The sequence below is a fragment of the Physeter macrocephalus genome, chromosome 1 (genome assembly GCF_002837175.3).
Source record: "Physeter macrocephalus isolate SW-GA chromosome 1, ASM283717v5, whole genome shotgun sequence".
NCBI lineage: Eukaryota > Metazoa > Chordata > Mammalia > Artiodactyla > Physeteridae > Physeter > Physeter macrocephalus.
This window is the reverse complement of record NC_041214.2, coordinates 34,119,476-34,146,090: the sequence shown is the minus strand read 5'-3', so window position 1 is coordinate 34,146,090 and position 26,615 is coordinate 34,119,476. Positions and strand designations below refer to the sequence as shown.

Below are 26,615 nucleotides of genomic sequence, written 5' to 3'. Positions count from 1 at the left end.
ATATTTTCTGAGCTTTCTCACAGTCACCATAACAGGCAACGCCTGAACCCTATATTTACGGAGCACGTCAGGCGCACCCCAAGGCTGTGCCGGGCACAGATTTACACGACAGCAGTAAACAGAGGAGACGGGACACCCGCCTACCTGAAGCGTGCAGGACTTCTGTGTTTGCAGCAACGCTGTACTAAGCCCTGAAGACCACCCTGGTTAGTTCCCAACCCTGAAGCAGGTACTCATGCACCCCCCATTTTATACAAGGGGAAACGAGCTGACAGCTCCCTGCCTAGGGCCAGAGCTGAGCAGGGCCAGGATAAGGTGGTCGGACCAGGGCCTGAGCTCCTATCCCTGACGCTCCTCAGCACCTTTGGGTCATGCTGGGTTTCAGGATTCTGCTGGGTCATTATTGCCACCACTGTAGATGTCACGGAGCTCCGGGAATAGGCTTGCCAAATCAAGGCACCTTTTCCTTGGAATGGGCTGGAGGCAGGGTCTCTCCCTACTCAGGCAGTGCTTGACCCAACCTGCAAGGCCAGAAACTGGGAATTCAGGCACGTGCTGGGCAAACGGAGGGCTCAGCAAAGCAAGGATGGATGGGTTAGGACACCTGGGGCCCAGCACCCCAACTGAGGCCTGGACTGAATGACAGCCTCGTTATCAAAAGGGGATGATTTCTTCCCACTCTTCTAGGTGGTTTTTCTCATTTCTCACAGCAGAAGCCCTCCTCTTCCCTGCCTCAGAGCTTCCCCAAGACCACCCATACTCTTTCCATGGCCGCCAGGACGACACGGCTCAGACCCTGTCTGAACTTGTCAGCCTGGCCTCCCCGCTCAGAGGCCTCTAACTGCTCATCCTCCCCGCGGCCTCAGGGTGGGGCTCACCAGCCTGCAGGGGACCAACCAGCCCTCAGAGCAGAGCCCAGGCAACACTACGCAGCACCAACAGCAGGAAAGGTGCCTCCATGCTTTGTCCCTAGGGCCCTGAGGCAGAGCTTTACAAAGCAGCCCCTCGCCCACTGCTGCCCTGGCATCACGTAAAGGAGCTGGCTGGGTAAAGGGGCCGCCCCACGCACTTCCTGACCCCACACCCCACCCTCAACAGCTGCTCTGCGTGGAAGGTGCTGGAACCTGGGTATGAAGAGCCTGCACAGCCCACCTACCTGGCCACTCTCGTCTCACCGCAAAGAGCAGCGTGACAGCTGGAGCCGTCAACTGACTGGGCACTACCACTGGGCCAGCCAAGGGGAGGCCCAAGAGGGCAGCGCATTCAAGCAGCTCAGACAGGGCTGGGTGGGGGGAGGGGTGGGAGACCCTCCCCCTGAGGCCCCCCGCCCTCCTGAGGCCCCTTGCAGCCTGTGGGAGGGCCGTCCTCCCCACACAGCCCTGTTCTCAAGGTCATACCGCCCTTCTAACAACTGCTCTCGGACACCACTGCAGCGACGTGGAGCTCTTTCCCAGGGCAGAGATTCAGCTCTACTGGAAGGATTTTATTAAAAATAAGCAGGCAATCATTATTGAGCTTTTTTCTCTCTGCTCATGGCTCAGCAATATTCTTATAATCTTCTGGTGGTTTAATCCCACATGATTAAGCAGGGAGACGTATTTTTCCTCTTTCACCCAAATGAGGGTGAGAAAATTCATTCCTGAGCACTTATTAGGAGCCTCTAGAAAGAAGGAATGGAAACGCTAACTCTTACTGGGATTCTGCTCAACGCCAGACAAGAAATTCTTAGGTTTCCTCATTAATCCGCATCACGATCCAATGAGGTGGTTCTTATCCCCAAGGTCACGTGGCTGGGAAGCAGTGGAGCTGACGTATAAAACCAGCTATGAGGCCAAAGACCTCACCTCATGAATGACATTGCGCTGGTTTATGGGAAGGTCTGACCAGCAGCAAAGCAGGAGATCACAAAGGGCGGGGGCCCAGGGGGCTGGGCATCAGGAAGGCTGCAAGGACAGCTGTTGAACAGTGGGAAGGGGGCTTCAGAGGAGACCAGGTATTTCGGGCAGAGGGAACAGTGGGAGCAAATGCACACAGGCAGGAAGATAAAAAGCTTGTACAAAGAGATGGGAAGCAACAAGGTCAAGGTCATTTCCCCTGTCCTTTGTCTCAGGGAAAATGGGGCCAGACCAGGTGTATAAGGAGAGGGGTAAACGACAAACACTGTTCAAGGAAGCTACGTGTGGCCACTGAGTTGATTTAAACCAAAATCCATCTCTGGGGCCAGTTGTAGAGGAAGGGAAGGGACGGACAGATAGAGGCAAGCCCAGTGGGCCAGGGGCTAGATGGCCAGGCCATGTGGCCACATCAAGGAGCACGATTCTCTCCCAGGGGTGGCAGGAGCTTCCGAAGGGGGTCTTAAGCAGAGAGGTGGTGGGAAAGGCGTGGCAGCTCATAATGGCCACGACGGCTCACAAAATATGCCCCATACCATGTGCTCTTCTTACAATGTACCACGGACACTCTATCCAGAGGTAAATCTGTGAGCCTGTGACTGTGGCAGAAATGGCACCGTGTGTGACTCAAAGGCGAGGTTAGAAAAGGCAGCACAGCTTCGGTCTGGAGTGCTCCAGCTCCCTCACACTCTGGAAGCTAGCCCTTCAACCCAGCTGCCATGCTGTGAGGAAGCCCAAGGCAGCCTGCACGTGGGAGAACCACATGGAGACACCCACGTGCGAGAAACAGAGGCCTCCAGTCAGCAGCCAACAGCCAGAAGACCTGTGGGTGGGCGAGCCTTCAGATGACTCGAGCCCCAGCCTTGGAGCCATCAAAGTGGAACAGAGGCACCCTTTCCCTGCTAGGACCTGCCCAAACTATAGATTCCTAAGCAAAGTAAATATTTTCATCCTCTTGAGCCACTAAGCTTGGGGTGGTTTGTTATAGAGTATTAGGTAATCAGAGCAACAGTTCTGTGCTTTAGGAATAAAATTTACACTTCTAAGGGGGGAAGGGCCTACAGGGGCCAGACTGGGGGCAGGAATCCAGCGAGGGATGGCGGATCTCAGTTAAAGCAAAGGCAGTGGCACTGGGGAGAAGCGGAGAGCAGAGGAGAGTGACAGGACCTAGTAACTGGTCAGACTCAGAGGAGAGCCCAGGACGCCTCCCTGACACCTGGCTTTGTGACTAGCACATGATGGGGCCATTCCTTAAGCCCAAGCAAACTGGACAAGGAGCAAACACAAAGTCATCACTCTGGATTCAGGTCACCCATAAAAGCTTTCTTTAAAACTGTCAGACCAAAGCACAAATACCAGCACTACATTCAGAAAAAAATCATTACATAATGATGGGTAATAATCATTCAACCTCATGAGCTGAGGATCTGAGCTTATTTTCCATTATTGATGTCACCACAGAACAGTCCTTCCCTTACCCACATCTAAGCTTCAGGCCCAGAGGTCTTGCAAACCCGTGGGCTGTCCCGATGAGCTCGGTTCCACACACCCTGGAAGTTCCACCAGTGCAGGGTGGCCCTTCACAGTCAGCTAGCAGCACCCACCTGGACCTCACCCATGGGGGCCACTCACTCCACCAGCCTCCCATGGGCCCCAGTCCCCATCTCAGTGGCAGGTCCCAGGTAAATAGATTTTTGTACATTCAGGTGGCTTCTAGGTAGCTGCAGAGGACGTGAGGCCTCTCTACTCATTCAACAAACAGCCAGTGGGGGCTTACTCTGTGCTAGGCCCAGGCTAGGCACAGAATTCAGAGTGAGAAGCAGATGTCCTGCCCTACAGCAGCCCTCACCCAGTGGCAGAGCCAGATTCAGGTGCAAACACCTAAGATGCTAGGCAACTTGAGAGCGGGTACCGAGAGGCCAACAGAAAGGCAAGGCCACTCTCTGCTGGGGAATTGCAGAAGCATCCTGCAGACGGTGGCATCTGGGCTGGGTCTTGATTGGTGAAGATGAGGCATCAGGGGGACAGCATTCCCAGGAGAGGGACCAGAAGGGTCTGGTGATGTGAGGCTGAGGTGTCCTCTGCATACAGCTGTCCCTTACCCACATCTCACCATGGCTGCCACGTGAAGCCAGACTCCCAGGGCTTTGGGGTCAGTGCCTATGAGAGTTCCCGGGGCGTGGCTGGTTCCCGGGCCACAGGCTGACAGCTGAGTGGGCTGTGAGCCCCCAGACTCCCACTCCGACACTGCCTCGCTCCAGGAAGGACCCCTCTCCGCCCTGTCACCTCCACTGTGGGTGAGGGTGGAGGTGGAAAGACTGCCGTGAGGGCCAGAAATGGGGCAATATGTGAGGCAGAGCACAAGAAGTTCTCTGGAGACTTGGTAGAGGGTCTGCCAAGACCTGGCAGCGTGTGCCCCACGCCTGGGGTCCCCCCCACTGAGCCACACCCAAACCTTGCCCCACAATCTGTGCCCAGCTGCTCACTCACGTTTGCCGCCCACACCAGCACAGGGGCGCTGCTGGATGGTCAGTGGGGTCCCCCCTGGTCCTCCTCGGGGTCACAGAGCTGGGCCCAGGGTGGCAGGCAGGAAAGATGTGGTAGACCTCACTGCCATCTCTAGGCTACCCTGGCGGGCTGCCCACCTCTCAAACACTTGTGTTTTTAGGAAAGCAGTCCCCATGCCAGGGAAAGGGTCTCTGCATTCTTGGCCCATAGCCCCATCAGCCTGCCCAGGTCAGAGAAGGTCCGAAGCTGTCACAAGGTGGCCCTCGGGGCTGAAAAGGCAAATCTGCTTCCCCAGGGCTCAGACCAGCAACCCATTCCTACGATGGGCCCAGCTAAGTCAGGTGTCCCATCAGCTCAGTTTCCAGAACACAGATGGGAAATGCTGGGGAGTGCTGGGAAGGGCCTGCCACGGAGAGGCCCTGTCCTCATCCTGATGCTGGGAAGGAGGCAAGTCCCTTCCTGGTCCAGTGTCCCTGCCCTGCAGGGGCCTGGGGAGATGGCTCCACCAGTCCCATGCACCTCCCTGCCTACAATGTCCCCCATTCCTGGCCTGACCATGACGTGCACAGCCCCCAGGCCCTGTGGTGATAAGGCGAACAGCTGGAGACACCAGCTTCATCTATCTGATCCTTGTTTCCTTTCGTTCTATTTTCATAAACCAGAAAACCCAGCCCTGCCCTCCTGCAAGGTGGAGAAGCGTGGGGGGCTGGGCGCCGAGCTCCTGCTGCACACCCCACCCTGCCACCTCATGCTTAGAAGAGCTGCTGCAGAATAGGGCTCTGCCAGCTCCTACCTGAGCCCTGAGGGGCCAGCTGGCTCACCATAGGCTAAATGAGGAAACACGTGAAAATCCCATTTCAAACCATCCCCCCAAAGACTCAGGCGGTAATTAAGAAATATGCAAAGCTCTTAATTGGACACTTTAATTAAGCGTGTTCATTCCCTCTGCCAGAGGATGCTCAGTCACCTGGGCCTCACCGGGGGACGCAGGGAAGACAGAACAGAGGACGGAGGAGGGAGGAGGGGCCGCAGGACAGTGGTAGGGGCTGGTCCGGCCCAGGCCCTTTCTCCTGCTCCAGCTGGGAGCCTGGTCCATCCCCGACGCTCTCGCTTCCCCACTGTCCTCCAACTGTCCACATCTGCTCTGTCTGAGCCCAGTGATGCCAGGAGAGCCTGCCCTGGGTCAGTGGCTGTGGGGTGTCATCCACTCCCTCCCCCCACCAACATATATCTCACCTCTGCCACCCACTGAGCTAAGAGGTCATTATTCCAATGAGGTCGGGCTAGATGGTCTTTAACGGTTGCTTCTGGTTTGAGGCGAGTGACAATGCTTACCAAGCCTGAAATGCAGCTGGATAAAAGGACCAAGGGAGGCGCTCATTTCCAGCTGTGGGCGGAGTCCCTCTGACCTCTGGGTCTCCCTAACCTTCAAACATTTCATCCCATTCCCACTCCCACCCCCACCGGCCTGGAGCCCTGAGAGCCCAAGAAGGGGCTGTGCTCCGCTGTCTGCTCTGGTGGGAGGGCAGAGGGGCACAGAGGTCAGGGAAGGTGCACCAGGCTGCGCGGCATGACTGCTGTGCACAGGAGTGCTTGCACTCATCTGACAGCCTAGGTTAACCCTCTCCTTTTTTCCCCCACAAAAGGATCACTGGTGACTATATTATTTAAAATAATATCAGGATACAGTAGCTACCTATCAATAACAATAGTGGATAGCAGCCCAATTCCTTTGAATTCCCCTACTGTGTTGGGGAGGTCTAAAGCCATCCTCCCCAATGCAAGAGCCTCCCTTGCAGCTCTGTTGTAGGCATCCGACCTAGACTTCTCCCATCAGATGCTCACATGAGACTCACCAGAAATGACCGACATGAATCAAATGAGGTGTGGGATGTCCCTGGATTCTGATGTGGGTTTCAACATCAGTCTTTGACAGTACCCAGCAGAGGGACTGTGTCTCCCCCTGGACCAGTCTGGTGTGACTCAGGCTGCTGCTCCAAGCCTGGTTATCTGACTCTGACCCTCCCAGAGACTCTGTGCTCCCCAGTCATTGCTCTGATACCCTGTCTGCTTGAATCAGCTGGAGAGTGAGAGTAGATTTCTCTTATTTGCAACTAAGAATTTTGAGAGGGATATAAGGGAAAGGATAAATAAGCTAAAAAGAGAAGGCTGGAGCAAAAAGTTTGTTCACAGACATACATCTTAAAATATATTACCTGATCATTAAAGTCAGACTAAGAAACTGCCTGAGCTCTCTGGAGGTCAGAGCAAAAAGAAAAAAAGAGCTAACGTGATCAATTGTACGATTCACAGTATTCACAAGCCAAGACCAAACTAGTTGTTAATGATGAGCTTGTAATAAGAGCTGGATAGCAGAAAGTTCTTGCAAAGAGTCCAGAGTGCAGAAATCATGCAGCAAATTTACGTTTATATAATTAATTGTATGAACATCACAGATGAAAATCAAGAATACTAACTAGACCGGACAACACTCCTGTCCAAGCCAATGTTCTCACTCATGGGCCCAGACCAGTGTCCCCTACAAATAAATGATTAAATGAAAAAACAAAGACCCAAGATGTTAGCTTCCAGTCATCAGATTTATCTTCTCACTGGAAACAATCAAAAGACAGACAAAATATATGAAACAATGATTTTCAAGACAGCACATAAGGGCAGTAAAGGACAGTAAACCCTGAGAGACATGAAGCAAATCAAGTGAGCCCCACAACTGCCCCCAAATTGTTGCCTTTTGAAAACTTCAGGACATGGCACAGGGAAGGGGGAGATACAGCTGAGAGTCTGGAGAAAACAAGGCAGCTGAAGTTCACAAGAGAGGAAAGAGGTGCACAGAGAGAGAGAGAACACCAGAGGTCTGCGAAGCGGCTCCCTTAAGTCTTCAGCTGAGGACTGATCAGCAAAGGTGTGTAAAGAAAGTGCTCAAGACTTGGAAAAGAACCACCCAAATGGATTAAAAAGGAAACAGCACCTGGCATCTACATAGGCCTGGGATAGTGCCTGTTCTTATCAGCCAGAGTGAAAAGCTTCCTCATTCATGGGACACTGAGGAGAGAACTCTGAAGGGCTGTGCCTCAAGAGTGGGAAATAATTAGCCCCAGACTGAGCACCACTCCAGTCCAAGCTAACAAATCCTAAGAATTTATAGGAATACAAAAGCAATCCAATACACAACATGACAAAATTCACAATGTCTAGCATCCAATAAAAAATTACCAGGCACGAAAAGAAGCAATAAAATAAATCCTTAATAAGGAGAAAAAAATCAGTTGAAACTGATACAATGTTAGAATTAGCAAACAAAAATATTTAAAAAAATTATTATGACTGCATTTCATATGTTCAAAAAGTTAAACAGAGATGTGGAAGATATTTAAAAAGACACAAATCATCCTCCTAGAAGTAAAAACTACAATGTGGGAAACAAAAAATAAACTAGATGGGTTAGCAACAGATTAACCCCAGATTAAATGCAGAAGAAAAGATCAATGAACTTGAAGACAGAGTAATATCTAAAATAAAACACAGAGTAAAAAGAATAGAAATAAATTACTGGAACACTAGTGAGCCGTAGGATGACATCAAGTAGACTAACATACATGTATTTGGAGTCCTCGAAGGATTTGAAGAAAGTTTTACTGAAAATATTACAAATTTGAGAGAAAATGTAAACCACAGATCCAAAAAGTTCAACAAACCCCAAGCAAAGGAAACATAAAAGACACCACACAAAGGCACATCATAATCAAATTGCACCAAATCAGTGATAAAGAGAAAATCATAAAAGTAGCCAGGGAAAAATGGCACGCTATATACAGGGAAACAAAGATACAGAAGACAGCAACTTCTCCTCAGAAACAATGCAAGCAAGAAGACAATGGAGCAATATCTGTACAGTCCTGAAAGAAAAACTTATCAACCTAGAATTCTGTAACTTTCAGATATATACTATATAACATCTTTCAAAAACAAAGATGAAATAAAAACTTTTTCAAATATTCAAAAGCTGACAGAATTCATCATCAGCAGACCTATACAGGTAGTACTCCAGGAAAAAGTGAAATGACATGATGGAAATGTGGGTCCACATAAAGGAATAGTGAACACAGGGAATGGTCACTACATGGGAAAATGTGTAAGATTTCTTTTGTATCACTGAAATCTCTTTAAAAGATAACTGACTGTTTAAACAGAAATAACAAGAATATATTGGATCACAGGCCTAAGAAAACATAGAATAAAAAATTTTGTTACCTTGTCAGAAACCATGCAAACCAGAAGAAAATGAAGTGACATCTCTGAAGTACTGAAAGAAAAATATTGTCAACATAGGATTTTATACCCAGCAAAAATATTTCAAAAATGGAGTTGATATAAAGAAGTCAGATGTCAAGACAATTTCTTGCTAGCAGATCTACAACACAAGAAAGGAAGTTCTTTGGGCAGAAGGAGCAAGACACCTACACACTCACGCTTACATCACACATGGTCAGCACACACACTGACAGGCCTGGATTTTAATCTTGGCTCTGCCACTTATTTGCTGTGTGATCTTCAATTAGTTACTATACTCTCTGAGGCTCAGCATCCTCATTTGTACAATGGAGGCAGAAGTGCCTACCTCACAGAAGTGCTATGAATCCCACAAGAGCAGTAAAATGTTAACATTCGGGGTGGAAGGCATGTGAGAAGTCTTCATACAAGTCTTACAACTTTCTATAAGCCTAAACTTATGTCAAAATAAAAACTTAAAGGAAAAAAAGAAATATGATGATTTTAAAAATTATGCACACACATACATATGTGTGTTATATCCCTGTCTCAGATTCTGCACACATTCAGGAAATGGCTTGTTCTGATTAAACATTCTGGTCAATGTGAAATTTTCCTAAGGAAATAGAATATAATTGTACTTGGCATCAACAGTCTTCACCAAGAACAGGGACCTAGCTGGGCACTGGGGAACTGCTGTGAGCCCTTCTAACCACAGGCCAGGAGATGGAGTAAGCCTGGACAGGACAGCTCAGTGGGCAGAACCCTGGCATAACGACCATGTGTTCATGCTCACTTAGATTCATGCAAACACACACACACACACATACTCTCTCTCACTCTCTCTCTCTCTCTCAACCCAGCAGGCACCAGAAGCCCTGGTGTGTGGGGGAACTCTCTAGTACCGCTGGTGTCTTAGCTACGAAACTGAGAACGTCATCAAGGATGACATCTTCAGGATTTCTTGAAAACCACTAAGCCTGAGCACAGAGCTCATGTGGGCTGCAGAGCTCTTCCCCACCATGGCCAGCTTACCCACTGTCTGGACCCTCTCTACCTCACTGAGTCATCTTGAACACTCTTCTCAGCTTCAGAGAGGTGCTGGGTCTCCCCTCCAGGTCCCAGCATCAGCATCAGCACCTGCTAGTTTTGAGTGCTAGCCACTCCCCACCCCCAGCTAGAACAGGAGCCCCCGCCTGCTGTGCACACACTCTGGCTTGGCTTCCCTGGACAGCCAGACCTGGATGGGCAGGATGCACTCCATTCCAATCGGCTTGAGGCTCAGCCCAACTCTAGTCAGACCCTACGCTGGCCAATCATGTCACATGTCTGAGTAGCTGCATGGGTGCTGTGAAGAATTCATCCATAGTGAGGATATGTATGCTTGAGAGAAGGAAGAAACACATGCTAAATTCCCACCACCAGCTGATCTTTTGACAAGGCTGGTGTTAAAGCCATTTGGTAGTTTATTTAACTGAGAGGAACTCTTGGTTCATCCACAGCATGGAGGTTGGCAAAGTAATATACGCACATGCTCACATTTATACTTCTCTTCCTTAGGCAAATTGCTGGTGGCATTGCTATTAAAAGCCTCATTCACAGGGAGAGGACAGTGGAGCAGTGACAATGCATAGACAGAGCTCTGAGAGCCATGGCTTGTGTTTTCCAGATTATCAGCTGAGGTCCAGTCAGAGGGGTCTTGTGACAGTGGACCCACAGCCCCCATCCAAGGGGGCCCAGCTATTGCCTGGCCATGAGATCAAGCTCGCCTGGTCAGTTGGAAGGTGGCCTCAAGGTCACAGGCTGCTGGAGGCATGGCATCCTTCAGAGGAACCCTGGGCTGGTGCTGACCAAGGGTGCTGACTCCAAGGCCTCCCTGAGCACGGGGAGCTGCTCCCAGCACTTGTGGGGGCCCAGCGCCCCCTCCTGTCCCTGCATACCCTCACAGAGCCTGCTCACTCTGTGCATCTTGCTGCTTTGCCAAAGAGGAAATGGGCACAATCCCAGCCCCTGCACGTCCAGAGCCGGCTGGTGAGGGAAGAGCGGATGTGGAGACCTCCCCATTCAGTCAACAGAAAGAAGACCCCTCCTGCCCTCAGGATGGGCTCAAGGGAACCTGCTCAAGATTCACCTGGAGAGTAGGGATGGCCTTCCAGGTGAAGTTTAGAGACGAGGACCATTGTTTCGGGGGTGGAAGATGCACTCTAGATCTCCGGACCCCTGGGCCTGAGAGTGAACACAGGACCACCCAGCAAGCAAGGAGGATTCTTTGTCTCCAGCCCTTGTGGAGTAGAGATGACTGCTGGCCAGGCACTGGGGTGGCCGGAGGGCCAGGCTGGGGAACAAGGAACTGAGCGTATATCCAGGTCTGCCCCTGGACTTGGATGCCTGGGTACCAAGAAGATGTAGCCAGGCTCACTTGTCCCATCCCACAAGCTCCAGGTCCTTAAGGAGCCCTTCTCCAAAGCAGCACCACAGAGGGTGTGAGCCATCGAGGACTCTGGAACTAATTTTGTCCAAGCCTCTCACTGAGCTAGGAGATGTGAGGTTGGAGAAGAGGGGCCGTTTGCCCAGGATCACATGGCTCCAGGGTCACGGCCAGATAGTAACTCCTGGTGCACAGCCAAGAGCTCCACTTCAGAGGTTTGCCTGAACCCATCAGGCTTATGGAAGTATGCCCAGAACAGGAAGATCATGCCTCCCGAAGCCGCAGTGGAAACACACAACACGGGAGGAGCAGCAGAGATTAAAACTCACTAAGGCCCTGAGGCCTGGCTTCTAGAAGGATCACAGATCAGAGTGGCCTCAGACTACCAAGTCATGGCAAGAAGGCACTTAGAGATCATCAGATCCAGCCCTTCACGTAACAGAGGAAAAATTGGAGGCCCAGGAAGCAGGAGGGTTTGCTCAAAGCTGCACGAAGGGAGAGCAGTAGCAGAGCAAGAACCAGGACCCGACTCCCGGGGCCTCCCCGGGGTGGGGGGACCTCCCTCCTCCCATGGCCCCAGCCAGCTGCTTAACCAGGAGCAGGTCATAGTCCCTCACGGAAGCTCCAACTCCTTGTCTGCAAAAAGAGGACATCTCTAAGGTGTGTCTTCCCTGGAAAAATCCTCACCCCATCTGTATTAGTTATTTGTTGCTGCGTAACAAATACCACAAAGTTAGTGGATCAAAACAACATACATTTATTATATCACATTCCCCTACGGTAGGAGTCTGGGCACAGTTTTCCTGGGACCTCTGTTCGCAGTCTCACAAGGCTACAATCATGGTATTGGCTGGGCTACGTTTCTTTCTGGGGCTCGGGGTCCTCTTTCAAGCCCCTGTCTGTGGTGGCTGACCAAATTCAGTCCCTCGTGGCTGGAGGACTGAGTCTCCATCTTCTTGGGGGCTACCGGCCAGGGGCTGCTTCTCCCCAAGAGGCCACCCACAGTTCCTCACCACATGACCCCTCACTGCCCTCTCACCACATGGCAGCTCACGCCTTCAAGGCCAGCACAGGAGTCTTTTAGAGAAACAATCATGGGAGTGACAGCCCATCATCTTTGCCATACCATATTGGCTAGAAGCAAGTGTCGGGTTCCATCTGCATTCAAGGGGAAGGGACTAGGCAAGGGGGTGACTCATTCAGGGTCACCTTAGGTTGTATCTGTCAAACCACCTCACAATCCTAAAAGATGCCCCCTCTACTCTTCCTTCAGCCCCCGCCTCCTCTCCTGCAGTGGTGTTAGTGGCTGGTCACCTGCAGCAGAACCTCGCAGGTCTCTCTGTTTAGGACTGAAGCCCTCAGTTGCCCTGCACAGAGGCTGTGGTGGGCAGGGGCTGTGACTACCTCACCATACATTTCCCACAGCACTTCCAGCCCCCCAAGGTGGACAGATGAGTGGACATTGCTGTCTAGACCAGAACTCTGGCTTAGATGACCCTTTAGCTGCATGATGGAGAAAGGGGAAGAGCTGGCTCTTCTGGCCCAACACCTGGGGTTCTGCCCTCTTCTGATGCAGGTGGGAGAGAACCAGGGTGGGTGGGCTGGCAAGGCACCTTTCCAGGCCTGCATTTCACATTCTGACGTGGGCAGCAGCCGGCAGTGCTTTTGGCTGGATGTGGGGGAGTGATGGATTAGAATCAGGGGAGAATTTCTGGATCCTGGTGCTACAAGTAGGATCTGCTAATATCCCTAAAATAAGTGGCTAATCTGAGAGTGGCTTTTTTTCCCCCTAAAAATAAACCCTTCTCAGAGGTGCTCTCTACACAGAGAAGAGCAGAACCAAATAATCTCCTGGCCCCAAGGCTTGACCCTACTTGCAGCAGCCCAGTCTGGGAACTGCAGGGTCCCAGTGGGGCAGAGCCAACTGGCCTTGGGGAGGGAGAGACGAGGCTCAGTCTGCTCATGGAAGCCCGGTGTCGCAGCACTGGGGCCGTGGAGCTGAAGAACGCCCTCCCTCATCTCCCGGGGCCGAGGTGAGAGCCCTTCTCTCCACTCCTGCTCAGTCGTCGGCCTCCTCACAGCAGCAGCCCCCACCCCTCAGCTCATCCTCCACACGAATACAGAATTAGTCCCGCCACTCCTGTGCCCCAACAGGAATCAATGCCTCCACAGGACCCTTTAATTCTATTTGGTCGGGGCCCCGGGACGGACAGCACCATTGCCTAGAGCCTTATGTCACCCGGGCCTTCCCAAGGCCGCAGCACGTGGCGGCCAGCAGGCCTGTGAAGGTGCGCTCCGGCACCTGTGTCTGGTGGGGGGGCCTCCCCTCAGTGCCTCCATGGCCCTCTCTTCCCTGCACTTCCCGACTCCCCCCTCTCGTTCACTGGATGGGGAAATACACAAGAAATGTGTGTTTGAATGCTTCACTTTATCCTCTTCAGTCTGTGTGATGTTTATTCCCCGCTCCTCAACAGGATCAGAACAGAACATTTCCTCTACCTCTCTCGGAATCCGCACGCCGCCCCCAGAGGGACCTGACGCCCATGTGGAGGTCACACTCGCAGCTCTGCAGTCCCGAACCAGGGATGTGTCTCTTGGTCCTGCTTCTGCCCCGGGATGGGGGCAACGGGGCTACCCAGCAGGGTTTCGAACAGGTCAAAGCTGGGCTGGGCTGCTTGCAGCCAGCTTCCAGGCCGTTTTCTCTAGGCCAGCAACCCTGGGCAGGTGTGACACCTCTGCTGAGCGCCAACCGAGGGCACAGGTCTCCTTACCCACTCTGACCTCATAGGCCATTAACGTGGCCCCGCCCACAGGGGCCACTGAAACGCGCTGTGACCGCTGACGATGAATAATTAGGATATTCTCCCCCTACTAGCTACACCGGCAAAGGAATACCAAGGTGGGGCTCAGTAACCTCCATGGGCGGAAGACATGAGGGGCAGGGAGCACAGGTTACCCAGGCTTTGGAGGGTGGCGTTTCAGGCCTTGGGGACAGACCATCAGACCGTGAGCGGGCCTGCGGGCGGGGGCCGGGTTCAGGAAGGCAGCCCCCTGTCTCCACGCCAGCTCCCTGGCTCTCACCCTTTGCCTTTTGCACAGCCAGCTGAAGGCTAGGTTTCTGTTTCCAAGGTGGGGAGGGAAGCTGTTCCCCACACAGTCCTCCCTCAAGTCCTCAGGGACGCCTGAGCTGGTTGGGAAGCTGGAAGCTGGCAGAGAAGAGCAAGGGAATCTGTGCAAGAAAGCAAAGGAAGGGAGTCAGGTGTCCTCTGGAAGAGAAGCCCAGCAAGGGAGGCTGTGGCAGGAGGCTGCACAAGAGGCAGGAGCTCACGCACCCAGCAGCCCGCTCCTCTCCAGGTGTACACCCGCCCCGAGCAGCTGGCAGACGGGAAGAGTCTGGAAGGGCTGCCAGCAGTCCCGGAGCACCCAGGGCATTGTGGAGGCTGGAAGGGCAGAGGAGCTTAAGGCAGCCAGTTTGGGTACATCTGGGGACGGTGTGGTCGTGCAGAGAAGGACAAAAGTCCCTCCTCTACAACCCTTCATTGTTCCTGAGTCCTCAGTCAACAGAGAAAGAATCAAGAAAATATACATCCCCCGCAGAGGTGAACTTCAGGGCTGGAAGGAAGCTCAAGCTGATACCTGTCACAAGGCCTCCTCTAAATTCCATCCTCTGAATGTTCCCAGCCGGTCTGGTTCAGGCTACCTGGATCTCCTGCCTGCAAGTGGGCCATAGCCTTGTCTTCTAACCCATAAGCATGTCCCTCCTTGGCTGAAGCCCTTCATTGGGTCCCGGCTGCCTGCAGGGAAGACCCAGACTCCTGCGTGTGGCCTGACCCTGCTTCCCCAGGTGCAACTCCTCCCACCACGTTCCCCCAACCACGCCAGAGCCCAGCCACGTGAAGGACACCCAATTCCCTGGAAGGCCCATGCCCATCACAGCCCTCAGCCTCGGCACAGCTGGGCACTCTGCTCATGATGCCCCCCTCACCTGCCAGTGAATTCCTGCTCACCGTGCACCACCTCCTCCGGGAAGCCTCCCCTGACTCCCCCGCAGACCACACCCGCGGCCTTGCTTGTGTAGTTAATACTCACATCAACACTGGCCGAGGATTATGATCCACCTACCTCGGTCCAAGAACTGTCCCACTCACAACACCGCAGACCCTCCAGCCTGCAGTCCCTGGGCCGTGTCCTCAGGGAAGGACAGTGGCAATGAACTTGAGGTGCTCTGCTTGTGAGCAGCTGTGGGGCCACAGGGGGTCAGGGTGAGTCTGTCCCCCTCCCTGCCAGGCCAGGCAGCAGGGAAAACGCCGGCCAGTGAGTCAGGGACCCGGGGGTCCTTCCCAGCTCAGCAGTAGCAGCTTCTGCGTCCCGCACCCTGTGTAAACACCTTCGCCTCTCAGAGCCTCACTTCCCTCATCTACAAAATGGATAAGCAGCTCTACCTGTCACATCACAAGAATGCTGCCCTGCAGCTCACTACACAAAAGCAGGCCATCGGCGATTCTCCAAGCATTGCACCCCTACTTCTCTTCCCCTCATACATCTACGAGCGGGGGGGAGGGGGGGTGCCGTCACGATTTCACCAACAAAATTACCTCTTACTGGAGGATTTAGCATGTGCCACATATTGATCAGACACATCTGGAAAGTCCAACAAGGTCATAAAGACCCTACTGTCTTGGAGGGAAATGAGCACCGGGGGTCCTCATTTTTGAGGACCCTCTCTGTCCGGGTGTTACATCCCAACACCCGGACAGAGAGGGCCAGGCTGGGGTGGAAGCCCAGGGCTCAAGAGGATGCCGTTGGTGATGGAGCTGGAGTAGGAGCTAGGACTGGTCTACTGGGGACACCGCGTATCCCTCTTGGCTCTGGCCCCTTCCCGGTCCTCCCTGCTTACCACCCACCCACCTGGCTACAGAAGGAAGTGTCCCGGAGTAGGAGTACCTGGGAGCTGTCACCCATTCTGCTGTCCTCTGTATGGGATAAATGCCTGTCGGCAGGAAGGGCAAAACAGCTCCATCCCTGTTGCCTGGCAACCTGAGCCAAACACATCATCCGAAGGGATGAACCAGAGCACCCTGAGGGCACAGTAGGTAAGGCTGGGCCCAGGTAGGTGGGCCTAGAATGCTGGCCGAGAGAAGAGGTGGCAGACCGGAGAGGACCCTGCACTGGAGCCCAGGGCAGTTCCAGGGGAAACAGTTGGCAGAGGCCCTGATCCCATGCATTCATCCCTGCAGCCCCCCGACCCGTGCCGTGCCCAGGTTGGGAGTGCTACTGGCTTGGCATCATACTCTAAGCTGGTGCTGAATTATAGAACCGCTTAGAGCTCCACTGGGCCTAGTGTTCACCAAGTCCACTAGCTTCCAGGGACATATCGAGAAAGTGAAAGATGGGCTGGGGCTAAGCCAACCACACAACCAGCTGGTGGCAGACCCTAGACAGAATCAGGGTCTCCAGGGCCCTGATATCTCCAGGCCTGGAGGGAGAATGAGGCCAGAGGAAGGGCTACCCCAAAAGCAGGTAGGAACCAGCTTCTCAGTGTGACTGGTTCTTCCCTTCTGAGTAATGAGTTCTCAGCGAGAACCTGGGGGAGGGTCCTTCCTCCACGGCAGTGGGCTGCAGGCCGACTTAGAGGACTTTAGTGCCCCCATCCTTATCAGCTCCCTTCAAACCATCCCAGATAAGCAGCTCACCCTGTATGAAAACGGAGTGCCTGCTATGCAACCCAGCTCCATCAGCCTCCCACGAGGAGACCCTGCTTCCTTCCGAGAGCCCACTGCCTTCCTCCCGGCTCAGGCACCCAGAGCCCCTCGCCAGCCTGAGGGAGTCAAAGGCCTCCTCCCGCCCACCCCCACACCGTGCTCGCTGGCTCCTCCTCAGCAGACAGCGTGGCACGTAATTCCCTAGGAGGCATTTACGGCGGACCTCGTTTCCATAGGGTCTCAGTGTTCCTCTGTCTCCGCCCCGACTCCTGGGCCTGGGCCTGCCTTTGAGGCACGAGGCCCAACAGTCCATGGTTTCTCATGGTGACCTGGGTTCGGATTCCAATCCTGCCACGTGAGCAGAGAGCCCTTGGACGTGACCAGCTCTCTCTGAGCCTCTGCCTCCCGGCCTGCAAAACAGGGTGAACCCCACGTCTATCACAGGGTGCTAGGAAGATCACAATGCCTGTACGGAGCCTCGGGCACAGTGGGTTTTCCCAAACGCCCACTGGGTTAACTGGGGGAGGATACAGGAACCCAGAAAGGTCAGCTCCATTTTGTCAGGAAGGACTGGCTGGGTCTGGACCCCTCCCCATCCACCCTCCTCTCCAAGCCCCTAGAATGACAGATCCTTCCCAAGCGGCAATGTGACCAGGCCACTCCTCAGCTGAGGATCCTCCACCAGTTCTCCACTGCCCTCGGGATAAAGTCCCAGCTCCTGGCCGAGCCAGCCTCTGTGACCTGCCCTCACCTCATCTCCAGCCACAGGGGGAAATGGGTGAGCCGGTCATCCCAATACTGGAAACCCCTGTCTCGAGGGAAACCCCACTAAAGCAATAGGCCCATCCCCCGACTTCCCAGGCCCTGGAAGAAAGCTGTGGTCTCCAGCACAGAGCGCACCCAAATGAAGTCTTCCTCCCTCGCCGGTCCTGCTGGGGCTCCAGGCTGCCACTCTTTTAATGCATTTTACAGAGGTAACCTTTACTGTAAAGGCTCCATTCTGCCCTCAGAGGTGAGGTATCGTCTGCTTTCTCCTGAACCCTGGTCTGTCCATTGGGTATGTCACCCCCCGGGGAACAGGTGGCACCTGGCCGAGTCACTCAGGCTCCCACCGGCCTTGTTACCAAGAGACCAGGATAAATATGCTTTTCTACTAAAAATAAATCATTTTACTAAAATGATAACATATTCACGGTAGTGAAAATTTACTTTTTAAAAAAGATCCCACTTCGTTCAGGGCCAAAGTTACCAAAATAGAAAAGGGAATTGGAAATTTCAAGTTCGGTAAAGAAGCTCTCTTCGGAGTCCTCAGGCGTTAGGAATCTGCATCCTTTCCTGCCCTGTGCCAGGAAGCAGAGACTGGCTTCCTCATCATCGCGGTCCCCTCAGGGCTTACACGCCCAGCCCTGCCTGCAGCCCCATTTCCCGGCAGCCTGTCTTTTGGGCTCTAACAAAAGCTGCCCATCTCAGGGTGCGTCAGGTACTTCTCCCTGGCAACCTCCCCCATCTTCTCTGTGGTGAGAAATGGAAAAGGATGACAGACAGATACACAGACAGACAGTGGAGGAAATGCCCAGTACAGTAGTCCACCCCCAATGATTATGAATTTTGCTGTTCCACCTAACCTTTCCTCACCTTCTGCAACGGGTCTGTCCATCAGTTTCTCTAAATGATTTACACTGAGACCAGAAAGCCCTGCACATTCAAAGGCTCATTCATTCTGCAACAGTGGAAGAACGGTTGGGGAGGACAGGGACACTTTGCAGCCTGGATGGGACACAGATGGTACCACCCTCAGGCCTGCCCTGGGCGAGCTTGCAATGTCAAGGCAACACCTATAAGGATAAATATTCATGGGCTGATTTTAGGGATTTAATAAGTAACAAAAGGACAATGAGGTTATTTTGTTATATTTTAATGGTATTCATTATAATTTGGAGGCTGCAAATGATAATGATAATCAGACCGTGCAAACGATGGTAATTGCTGTTACACCTGCACCGCAAGAACGTGTTCTCACAGTTTCTTTTTTCTCTTCTGGCTAGTTCTCGAGCATCTATCATCAGCACTGAGGGTGCCACTTTTCTCTTATACCAAGTACAGGTTAATTCTCATCTTGGTGTCTGTCTGTCTGACCTCACACCCAGTTCTTTAAACAAATAAAGCAAAGGTTCTGGGCCTGCACCTGACATCCAAGGTTCCCTCTCTCATTCCAGCCACTGAGGCAGGCAGAAAAATCGGGAAGAGAGAAAGCAGGACCAAGAAGCTGAGGCAGAGCCACTGGGTGATTCACTTCAGTTCTCAAAGTGAGCTCTGCCGCGTCTGGATGTGTCCCTTCCGCCCCACCTCTGGTAGCCTTGCTGCTTCTCAAAGTTCTGCAGAGATGGTGGTGCCCTGAGAAATTCAGCTTCCGTGAGATGAACGGTGAGGTGCGCATGACCAAGGCTAAATGAGCCAATCCTCTATGAAAGACTCTGTACGTGCTGCAGATAAAAATCCTCTGGCCTGAGAAAGCGGCAGGTGTCAGGATGAAGAATCCTATTCCAAAGCAGCCTTGACTCCTGTCGCTTTCAATCTACTGATGGGCCATCAGCAAATCCCACACAGCAAAGAACTCTCATCATTTTCAAATGAGATATTTAATGAGCACAAACCTCCTGCAGGCGGAGAGGGGGGGAAGGATGACTAAGATGACTAGTCACCTTAAGGTGCTGAAATTTGCCCTTAAGGGGCTTAACATTCAGTTAGGGTTTCTGTACCGAAAAGAAGTTAATAAGCATTTTAAAATCCTGAGTAACCAAGACAACAGAGGTCTTAGGGCAGCATGTGATTGTTTCTAAAAATGTTCAGAAAAAAACAAAGCTCCACCATGGTGAGTGCCCAGCTAGGCTGGGCACAGCAAGGCCACCAGGTCTGGGAGGAGTCAACTTCTGGGATGGGCCTTCAGGCACAACCACCAGGCCAGCGGTGGGCTCCCTGTGTGGCTGTAGCAGTGTGGGTGGGGGGAAGGCAGGGGTCAGGCAGGGCCCAGCCGCAGGTGGGGAGCCGGAGCCCCCCTGGCAGTGAGGACGGGAATGAAAGTGGAGGGACAGCCCCTTCCCTCTCAGCAGTAGCAGCCAGACGCCCGTGGGTCACCCTTGTCCTCCTGTTCCCCACCCCACACACTTCCTCTATGAAGGAGGGAGAAGAGCAGGCAAAGCTCCCTGGACAGGGTGGGCCCCTTGCAGGACCTACTCCTTGCACTCAGCCCAAAGAAGGAGTACCAGCATGCTGCCTATAGAAGCGTCTCCCTCTCTGAAGCCTTTAGAAGGCGCCTCTGACACCTGCCCCCAAAGGTGGGTAGGACGCCCTGCTATGTGCTTCTACAGCAGCTGTTCCTCCCTCGTCATGGCCCTCGCAGACCTTTACTGTAATTATATCCGCAGATGTCTGTGCTCCCCAGTGGACTATAAGTTCCACGGGGCAGGGATACACTCAAAGATCTGACTGAATGAATAAATGGCTGCTGGGAGGAGGAAGGGAGAGAGGCGGATGGGGGAGGGAGAGAGGGATGGTTGAACAAATGAGTAAACAACCAAAGCTGCCTGCAGGGTCACCATGCTGCACGAGTCCAGGGATGCCACTCACATCGTGTGCGGCATGGATGGCACCTCCAGCAACACAACTGCCGGGGGAGGACAGGAAGGTGGCTGGTCACAGGCAGAAGCTGGCCTACTGGCCTCAGCCTGGGGAAGGAGACCAAACTTGTGTCCATCAATCTTCCTGCTCCGGCTGGAGAAGTCTCAGGGAAGGGAGGTGAGCAGAGGCCAGAGTGCAGCAGACACAGCCCACTTCCCCCTCCCTGCCACACACACTCGGAGAAGCCCCGCGTGAAGCTGGAGCCCCACAGGACACCATCAGAACTCAGGAGGAGGGCTGTGTCCCCCAGGTCGAGCTCCTTCCTCAGATATCTGCTCATGCCTGCCTTCTCTGGATGCCACCAAGTGCCCAAGTCGGGACTGGTGTGCATCACCCCCTCTTTCCCCCTCCACTGCCATCAGCACAAGGGCAAGGCCAGCAGGCCCAGAGAGCCATCTGAGCCCCAGCAGGATTGCACAGCCTCCCCACTGCAAGGAAACCCTTCATCCTGGGTCCACAGCAACCTCTCCACAATCCCTCCCCTTGCCAGGCTGATACTGGCCAGCCTGCATTCCATGCTCCACAGTAAGGCAATCATCCTGCTGCTAGGAGGGGGTACTCTCTCATGGGCTAGAGGTATTCTCTCCAGAGTGGCTCCTCGAGCCTTTCCGCCCAAACCAGGTCCCTGGACTCTCTGAAGGCCCGATGCCCCTGGGATTATCTGGTCCTGGGCACCCTCCTCATCACTGGGCTCCAGTCTGGGCACTCCCCTCTGGGATCCAGCTGTCCTCGCTCACTGGCCTAGAGAAATGCTACCAGTAAGCCAGGCATAGGAAACAGAAGAAGGCCAGCTCCATCCCCTGGCCCCTTTCCAGGGGACTCAGCTCATATAGGCCAGTTCCCTGAGTACAGAAGGGGAGGTACCTCCAAGGTCACACAGGGTGGGAGACCCAGGGTGGAGGTGATGGCCAGAATTCAGTGGGAATTCAGAATTCCCTCCACCACACAGGCTGTAGAGGATGCGGGCACAAAGGACCAACACGTGTAAAAGTGCATGCAGGCAAGACAGAAGCCATGGCTGCGGTGGCAATGTCCCACCAGGCTCAGGGATGCACATGTCTCCTGCCTAACTCAGGGACCCCAAAATCTCTGTAAAATTGAAGGTAAACAACCCACTAATGACACAACAAAGTGGGAGGAGGCTTTTCAGGGTTCTAGGGCTCTCTGCAAGAAGGGACCAGAGTGGCTAATAGCCAATGGCACTGATGGCAGTGCCTTTTTCCCTAATGATCATGTTCAAAGGGCCCAGAAAACATGCTCCCAACCAACTAGCCCGGTATCTCCACCAGGTCACCCAACCCAGCCACAAGCCTGGCCAGAGTATGGCAACCCTAACCCCCTATCAGGAAAGCTCCCCAATTCTTGGCTTCCCCAATTCAAGGTCACCTTATTTCCCAACGATATGTTAGTGACTGGGAACAGGAGATGTGGTTCCAGTCCCAGAAGGGTGAACAACTCACAACAGGACTCTGGGTCCACACCCCATCCCTGGGGCTCGAACTTCCCATATAAACATGCTGGAGAGGTGGGGGCTCACTCTCTGAGGGCTTCAGGTCTCATTTCTGTGATTTTAGGGGCAAAGGGGGTTTGCAGGGCTCAGTAGGGGCCTCAGCCCATCAGAGATTCCGTGGGAGCCCAAAGTTTTCGCTCAAACACACCAGACATTCTCCTCCTCAAACCCCTGGTCCTTTGCTGAAGCATGTTCAGACTTGGAATGAACAAGTGTTTGTTGGGAACCTCCCATGGTCCAGGCCCTTTGAGAGACACTGAGGAAACATGAAGGGGTAAGAGAACTGCCCTTAGGCAACCATCTTACAGAGACAGAAACTAAGGTTCAGAGAGGCTTTGAAATCTGCTCAAGGGAACACAGTTAAGAATTCAACTCCCAGGGCTCTAGGCCCGCTCTAAGACTATAGCACTGGGATGTGAAGACCACCCCCACCCCGCAAATCCCTTTAGGCACAAGGAAAAGTTAGTTTTGTGAAACTGGAATCTACTAAGATCAGAAACTCAGAGTCCAGGACACAGGGCTGGCTGCCTGAGTTGATTTTGTTCTGAAGCACCCAGCCTGGCTCCAAAACCCATGTCAGCACTTGACCACCTTCTGACACCCTTCTCTGAGCTGTAATGGGGAGCAGCCGGCAGGAGACTCTATGTGACCTCCACACCCACAGGTACACACATCCCAGCAGCACTGCTCCCGGAGCCCACCAGGTCCTCCCAAGGTTGTGTGTGTCCTGGCCCCTTGTACAGACAGGCACCAAGCCAGGTGAACTGGACTGGTCTGTAGAGCTAGAGCTGCTGGTCCTGCTCCCAGAGACGGCCTTCTCCCACAGCAGAGCTGGTCAGGGCCCAGCTGGTCTCCCTGCAGCCCAGGTGAGAGGCCTCTGGAGGGATGCTCTGAAAACCACTCCTTCCTACAAGTGTCAGAGGGTCCATGCTCCTCAACCTGGTCTTCCCACCTCGGGACTAACCTGGATTTCAGAGATGCTTTCCCTGGGGAGGCTGCTGGGCAGCACGGAAGCCATTTGTCTCCCCCTCTCCCCGGCCCCTGGCCCGCTGCCACGGTGACCTCCCCTCCCCCAAGAAGGTCGGTGAGCTGGGTAGTGGGAAGAATCCGCCGCCAACGCTCTCGGGAGGGGTGCTGGGAAGCCAGGCAGGGCGTGTCGCCTGGTCCTTTCTCTGCCCAGCCCCGGGCTTCACGGCTCTTGGTGTGAGGCGCCCCGTACCATCCCCCAAATCTGCCGCACACTGGGGAACCCTTGCTGTCATCGCCCAGATCCCTGAGCCCCATAGGGGCTAATAACACTGGCGAAGGGCAGAGGGTCTAGAACCTTCTGTGCCCAGTCGGACGTAAGCCAGGGGAGGTAGGCGCCCTGTTCCCCCACGACCTGCACCCGCTCTTTTCAGAGGAGACATCTGTGGGTCTCCTCCCGCCCGCGGCCGTCTGCCCCGGGGTCTGGACGTGCCCGTAATTACGGTTCCGGGCAGGGGCCCCAGGGAACCCCTCCGGTGCCGCGGGGTGGGGAGCGGCCAGACGCCAGTCCCGTCTCGTTCTCCAAAGAGGGGCGCCGTCCTCCCCGCGACCCTCGCCGGCGCCCCGCCACCTGCGCGGTCGCCCGCAGCGGGTGCCGCAGTGCGAGCGAGCCAGCGAGCCCGGAGCCTTCACACCTCAGCCGGCGCCGCTGAGCGAGCCGCCGCCCTCCGGCCTCCCCGCCGCGCCGCACCTGCACCCGCACCCCGAGCCCCCACCCCAGATCCCACCCTCACCCCCACCTCCGGCCCCAGCGTCTCCTCGGCCCTTACCCTTGGCCCCTCCCCTGCCCGGCCCCGCCCGAGCCGGCCCCGACCTCTCATCCCCAAACCTCCCCTCTACCCAGGCACCGAGGGGCCTTTTCGAGCCGGGGCCGGGGTCCCAATCGGGTGGATGATTTGGCGGGGGTTCAACTCGACGCCAAGCCAAGAGAATAAGCGGGGTACTTACCACTCTGCTCCCCCAAGAACACCAACTTGAATTTTCTCAGTGGGTTCCCAAAATCTCCCCCTGCGGACATGGTGCTGGCAGCCTGGGCTGGGAGAGGAGGAGGAGGAGGAGAAGCGAAGGAGCAGGGAGGGGAGAGGAGGAGGGCGAGGGGAGGCGGCCGGCGGTGCGGGAGCCGGAGGGGGAAGGGCTGGCTGCGCGCGTCCCTGACTCCCCAGCTGCGTCCCGGCTCCGGCCTGCGGCTGCGTGTCCGGCGGCGGAGGAGAAGGAGGAGGAGAAAGAAGAGGAGGAGGAGGAGAAAGAAGAGGAGGAGGAGGAAGGCTGGGGCTGGGCTAACGCGGGCGGCGCTTGATGCGGTGCGAGGGGCGCGCTCTGGACGCCCGAGGCGCGGCGCGAACAGCGAGGCGCGGGCGGAGCGGGGCGCAGGGACTGCGCGCAGGGCGGAGGAGCGCTCTCCCTAGCCGCACTGGTCGGCCCCCCTCCCGCCTCGCTTCTCCGCCCGCGCCTGCGCTCTGCGCGCTCCCCAGCCTCTGATGTCATTCGGGGCCTGAGGGGCTGGGGGGCGCCAGTCCACCCACTCGGAGCCCGCACCCGGGGTGGGGGGAGAGAACCGCCTCGCCGTGCCTCAGAGAGACCCCCGAATCGGGCCCTGTCTCACTGCGCCTCTACGTCTGTCTTCCCCACTCTAACCCTCCTTTGAATCCAGAAAATGACGTGAAATTATCAGGGGATATTCGTTTCTGGTCTTTAAACCTAGATGCTAGTCCCTTCCTCCACCTCCTGCGACACCGATGCACACTCAACCTGGCCATCCTAGAGGGTGGAAAGGAAAGGAAAGTAGTGGGGGGTGAGCCAGGGTGTGGTGGACCGTGTGTGCGCAGACAGGCTCTACTGTCATCTTGTGCGTCTCTTGCCCTCCCTACCCTCTCTAGACCCAGATTCCTCCTCTTGGGCATAATCTGTGGGGTCATAGGTGTCCCCACAAACATACCCAGCGAGAGAGGAAGCACCAGTAAAAGGCATACCTTCCTCAAACCAACCGCTCCTAAGGATCATTTTATCCGAAACCTAATGCCCCGAGGGAGAGAAGGAGCAATGAGGCCCTGAATGTCAGCACCTCCATCTCCAGAACGGTGCCCTGGATCCCTGGACCCTGGGGCCACCGTGTTGACAGCGCTGCTCCTTGCTCTGGCAATTAGGTTTATCTGGACAATGAGCTCCTGGAGCACGGGAGGGAGACCTTCCATTTGCCTCTGTATTCATCTGACCTTTTAAGGCACACAAAGTTGTGAGTGGGTGAGAACAAGGAGCAGGTGCCAGGTGTTAGAAGCACTCCCAACCCAGTCCTAGCATTCTGGCTAATGCTAGCTTTGAGGTTTTACAAAGCTGCCTCTACTATGCTGCCACCACGTGGTCTATGCTTTTAGGACTGTTCAATGAACATTTAATTGGGATTATAACCCAAATGTTTAGGAACAAGTTGCACGTGTGTGTGTGTATTTCATACAGAGAGAAAAGTGAGAAGCAACCTTCATCTCTGGAGATTTGCAGGGGACGTTTGTTGCCCTCTCTGACTTACATGGCTTGCTTGGGATGTCTCCCTGTCTGGCTCCATGGTTTGTTTACTTGGAGTCTCTCTTTCTCTCATTGCTTATTAAAAACCAGAGAGTGAGTTCCATGAAATCAGCAGTTGAGGCTCCACTACTGAATCCCAAGGACCTAGCTCAGAGCTTAGGAAATAGTTGTTGAATGTTTGAATGAATGTCTAGAACCCAAATCAGAACAACTGTTCCACTTATTGAAGAGATTGTCTTTTCCCCATTGTATATTTTTGCCTCCTTTGTCATATATTAATTGACCATAAGTGTGTGGATTTATTTCTGGGTTCTATATTCTGTTCCACTGACCTATGTGTCTGATTTTTGTGCCAGTGCCATACTGTTTCGATTACTGTGGCTTTGTAATATAGTCTGAAGCCAGAGAGCATGATTCCTCCAGCTCTGTACTTCTTTCTCAAGATTGTTTTTGCTATTCGGGGTCTTTTGTGTTTCCATACAAAATTTGAAATTGTTTGTTCTGGTTCTGTGAAAAATGCCATTGGTATTTTGGTAGGGATTGCATTGAATATGTAGATTGACTTGGATAGTGTGGTCATTTTAACAATATTAATTCTTCTAATCCAAGAACACGGTATATCTTTCCATCTGTTTCCATCATGTTCAATTTCTTTAATCAGTGTCTTATAGTTTTCTGAGTACAGGTCTTTAACCTCCTTAGGTAGGTTTATTCGTGGGTATTTTATTCTTTTTGATGCGATGGTAAGTGGGATTGTTTCCTTAATTTCTCTGTTTGATAGTTCACGGTTAGCATATAGATATGCAATAGACTTCCATATATTAATTTTGTATCCTACAACTGTACCAAATTCATTGATGAGCTCTAGTAGTTTTCTGGTGGCATCTTTAGGATTTTCTATGGATAGTATCATTTCATCTGCAAACAGTGACAGTTTTACTTCTTTCTTTCCAATTTGGATTCCTTTTATATCTTTTTCTTCTCTGATTGCTGTGGCTAGGACTTCAAAAACTATGCTGAATATAAAAGGCGAGAGTGGACATTGTCGTCTTGTTCTTTTC

At 53.6% G+C, this 26,615-nt stretch overlaps 1 protein-coding gene across 1 annotated transcript in view; it reads right to left on the bottom strand.

Moving 5' to 3' along the window:
• RAB6B (RAB6B, member RAS oncogene family) overlaps positions 1-24,393 on the bottom strand; it is a 57,886-nt gene extending 33,493 nt beyond the window's left edge. The window contains exon 1 of the mRNA XM_007110249.4: positions 23,983-24,393. Coding sequence (XP_007110311.1) covers positions 23,983-24,052 — 70 coding nt within the window. The 5' untranslated portion in view covers positions 24,053-24,393. The remainder of the gene's footprint in view (positions 1-23,982) is intronic.
• Positions 24,394-26,615: the final 2,222 nt, after the last annotated feature.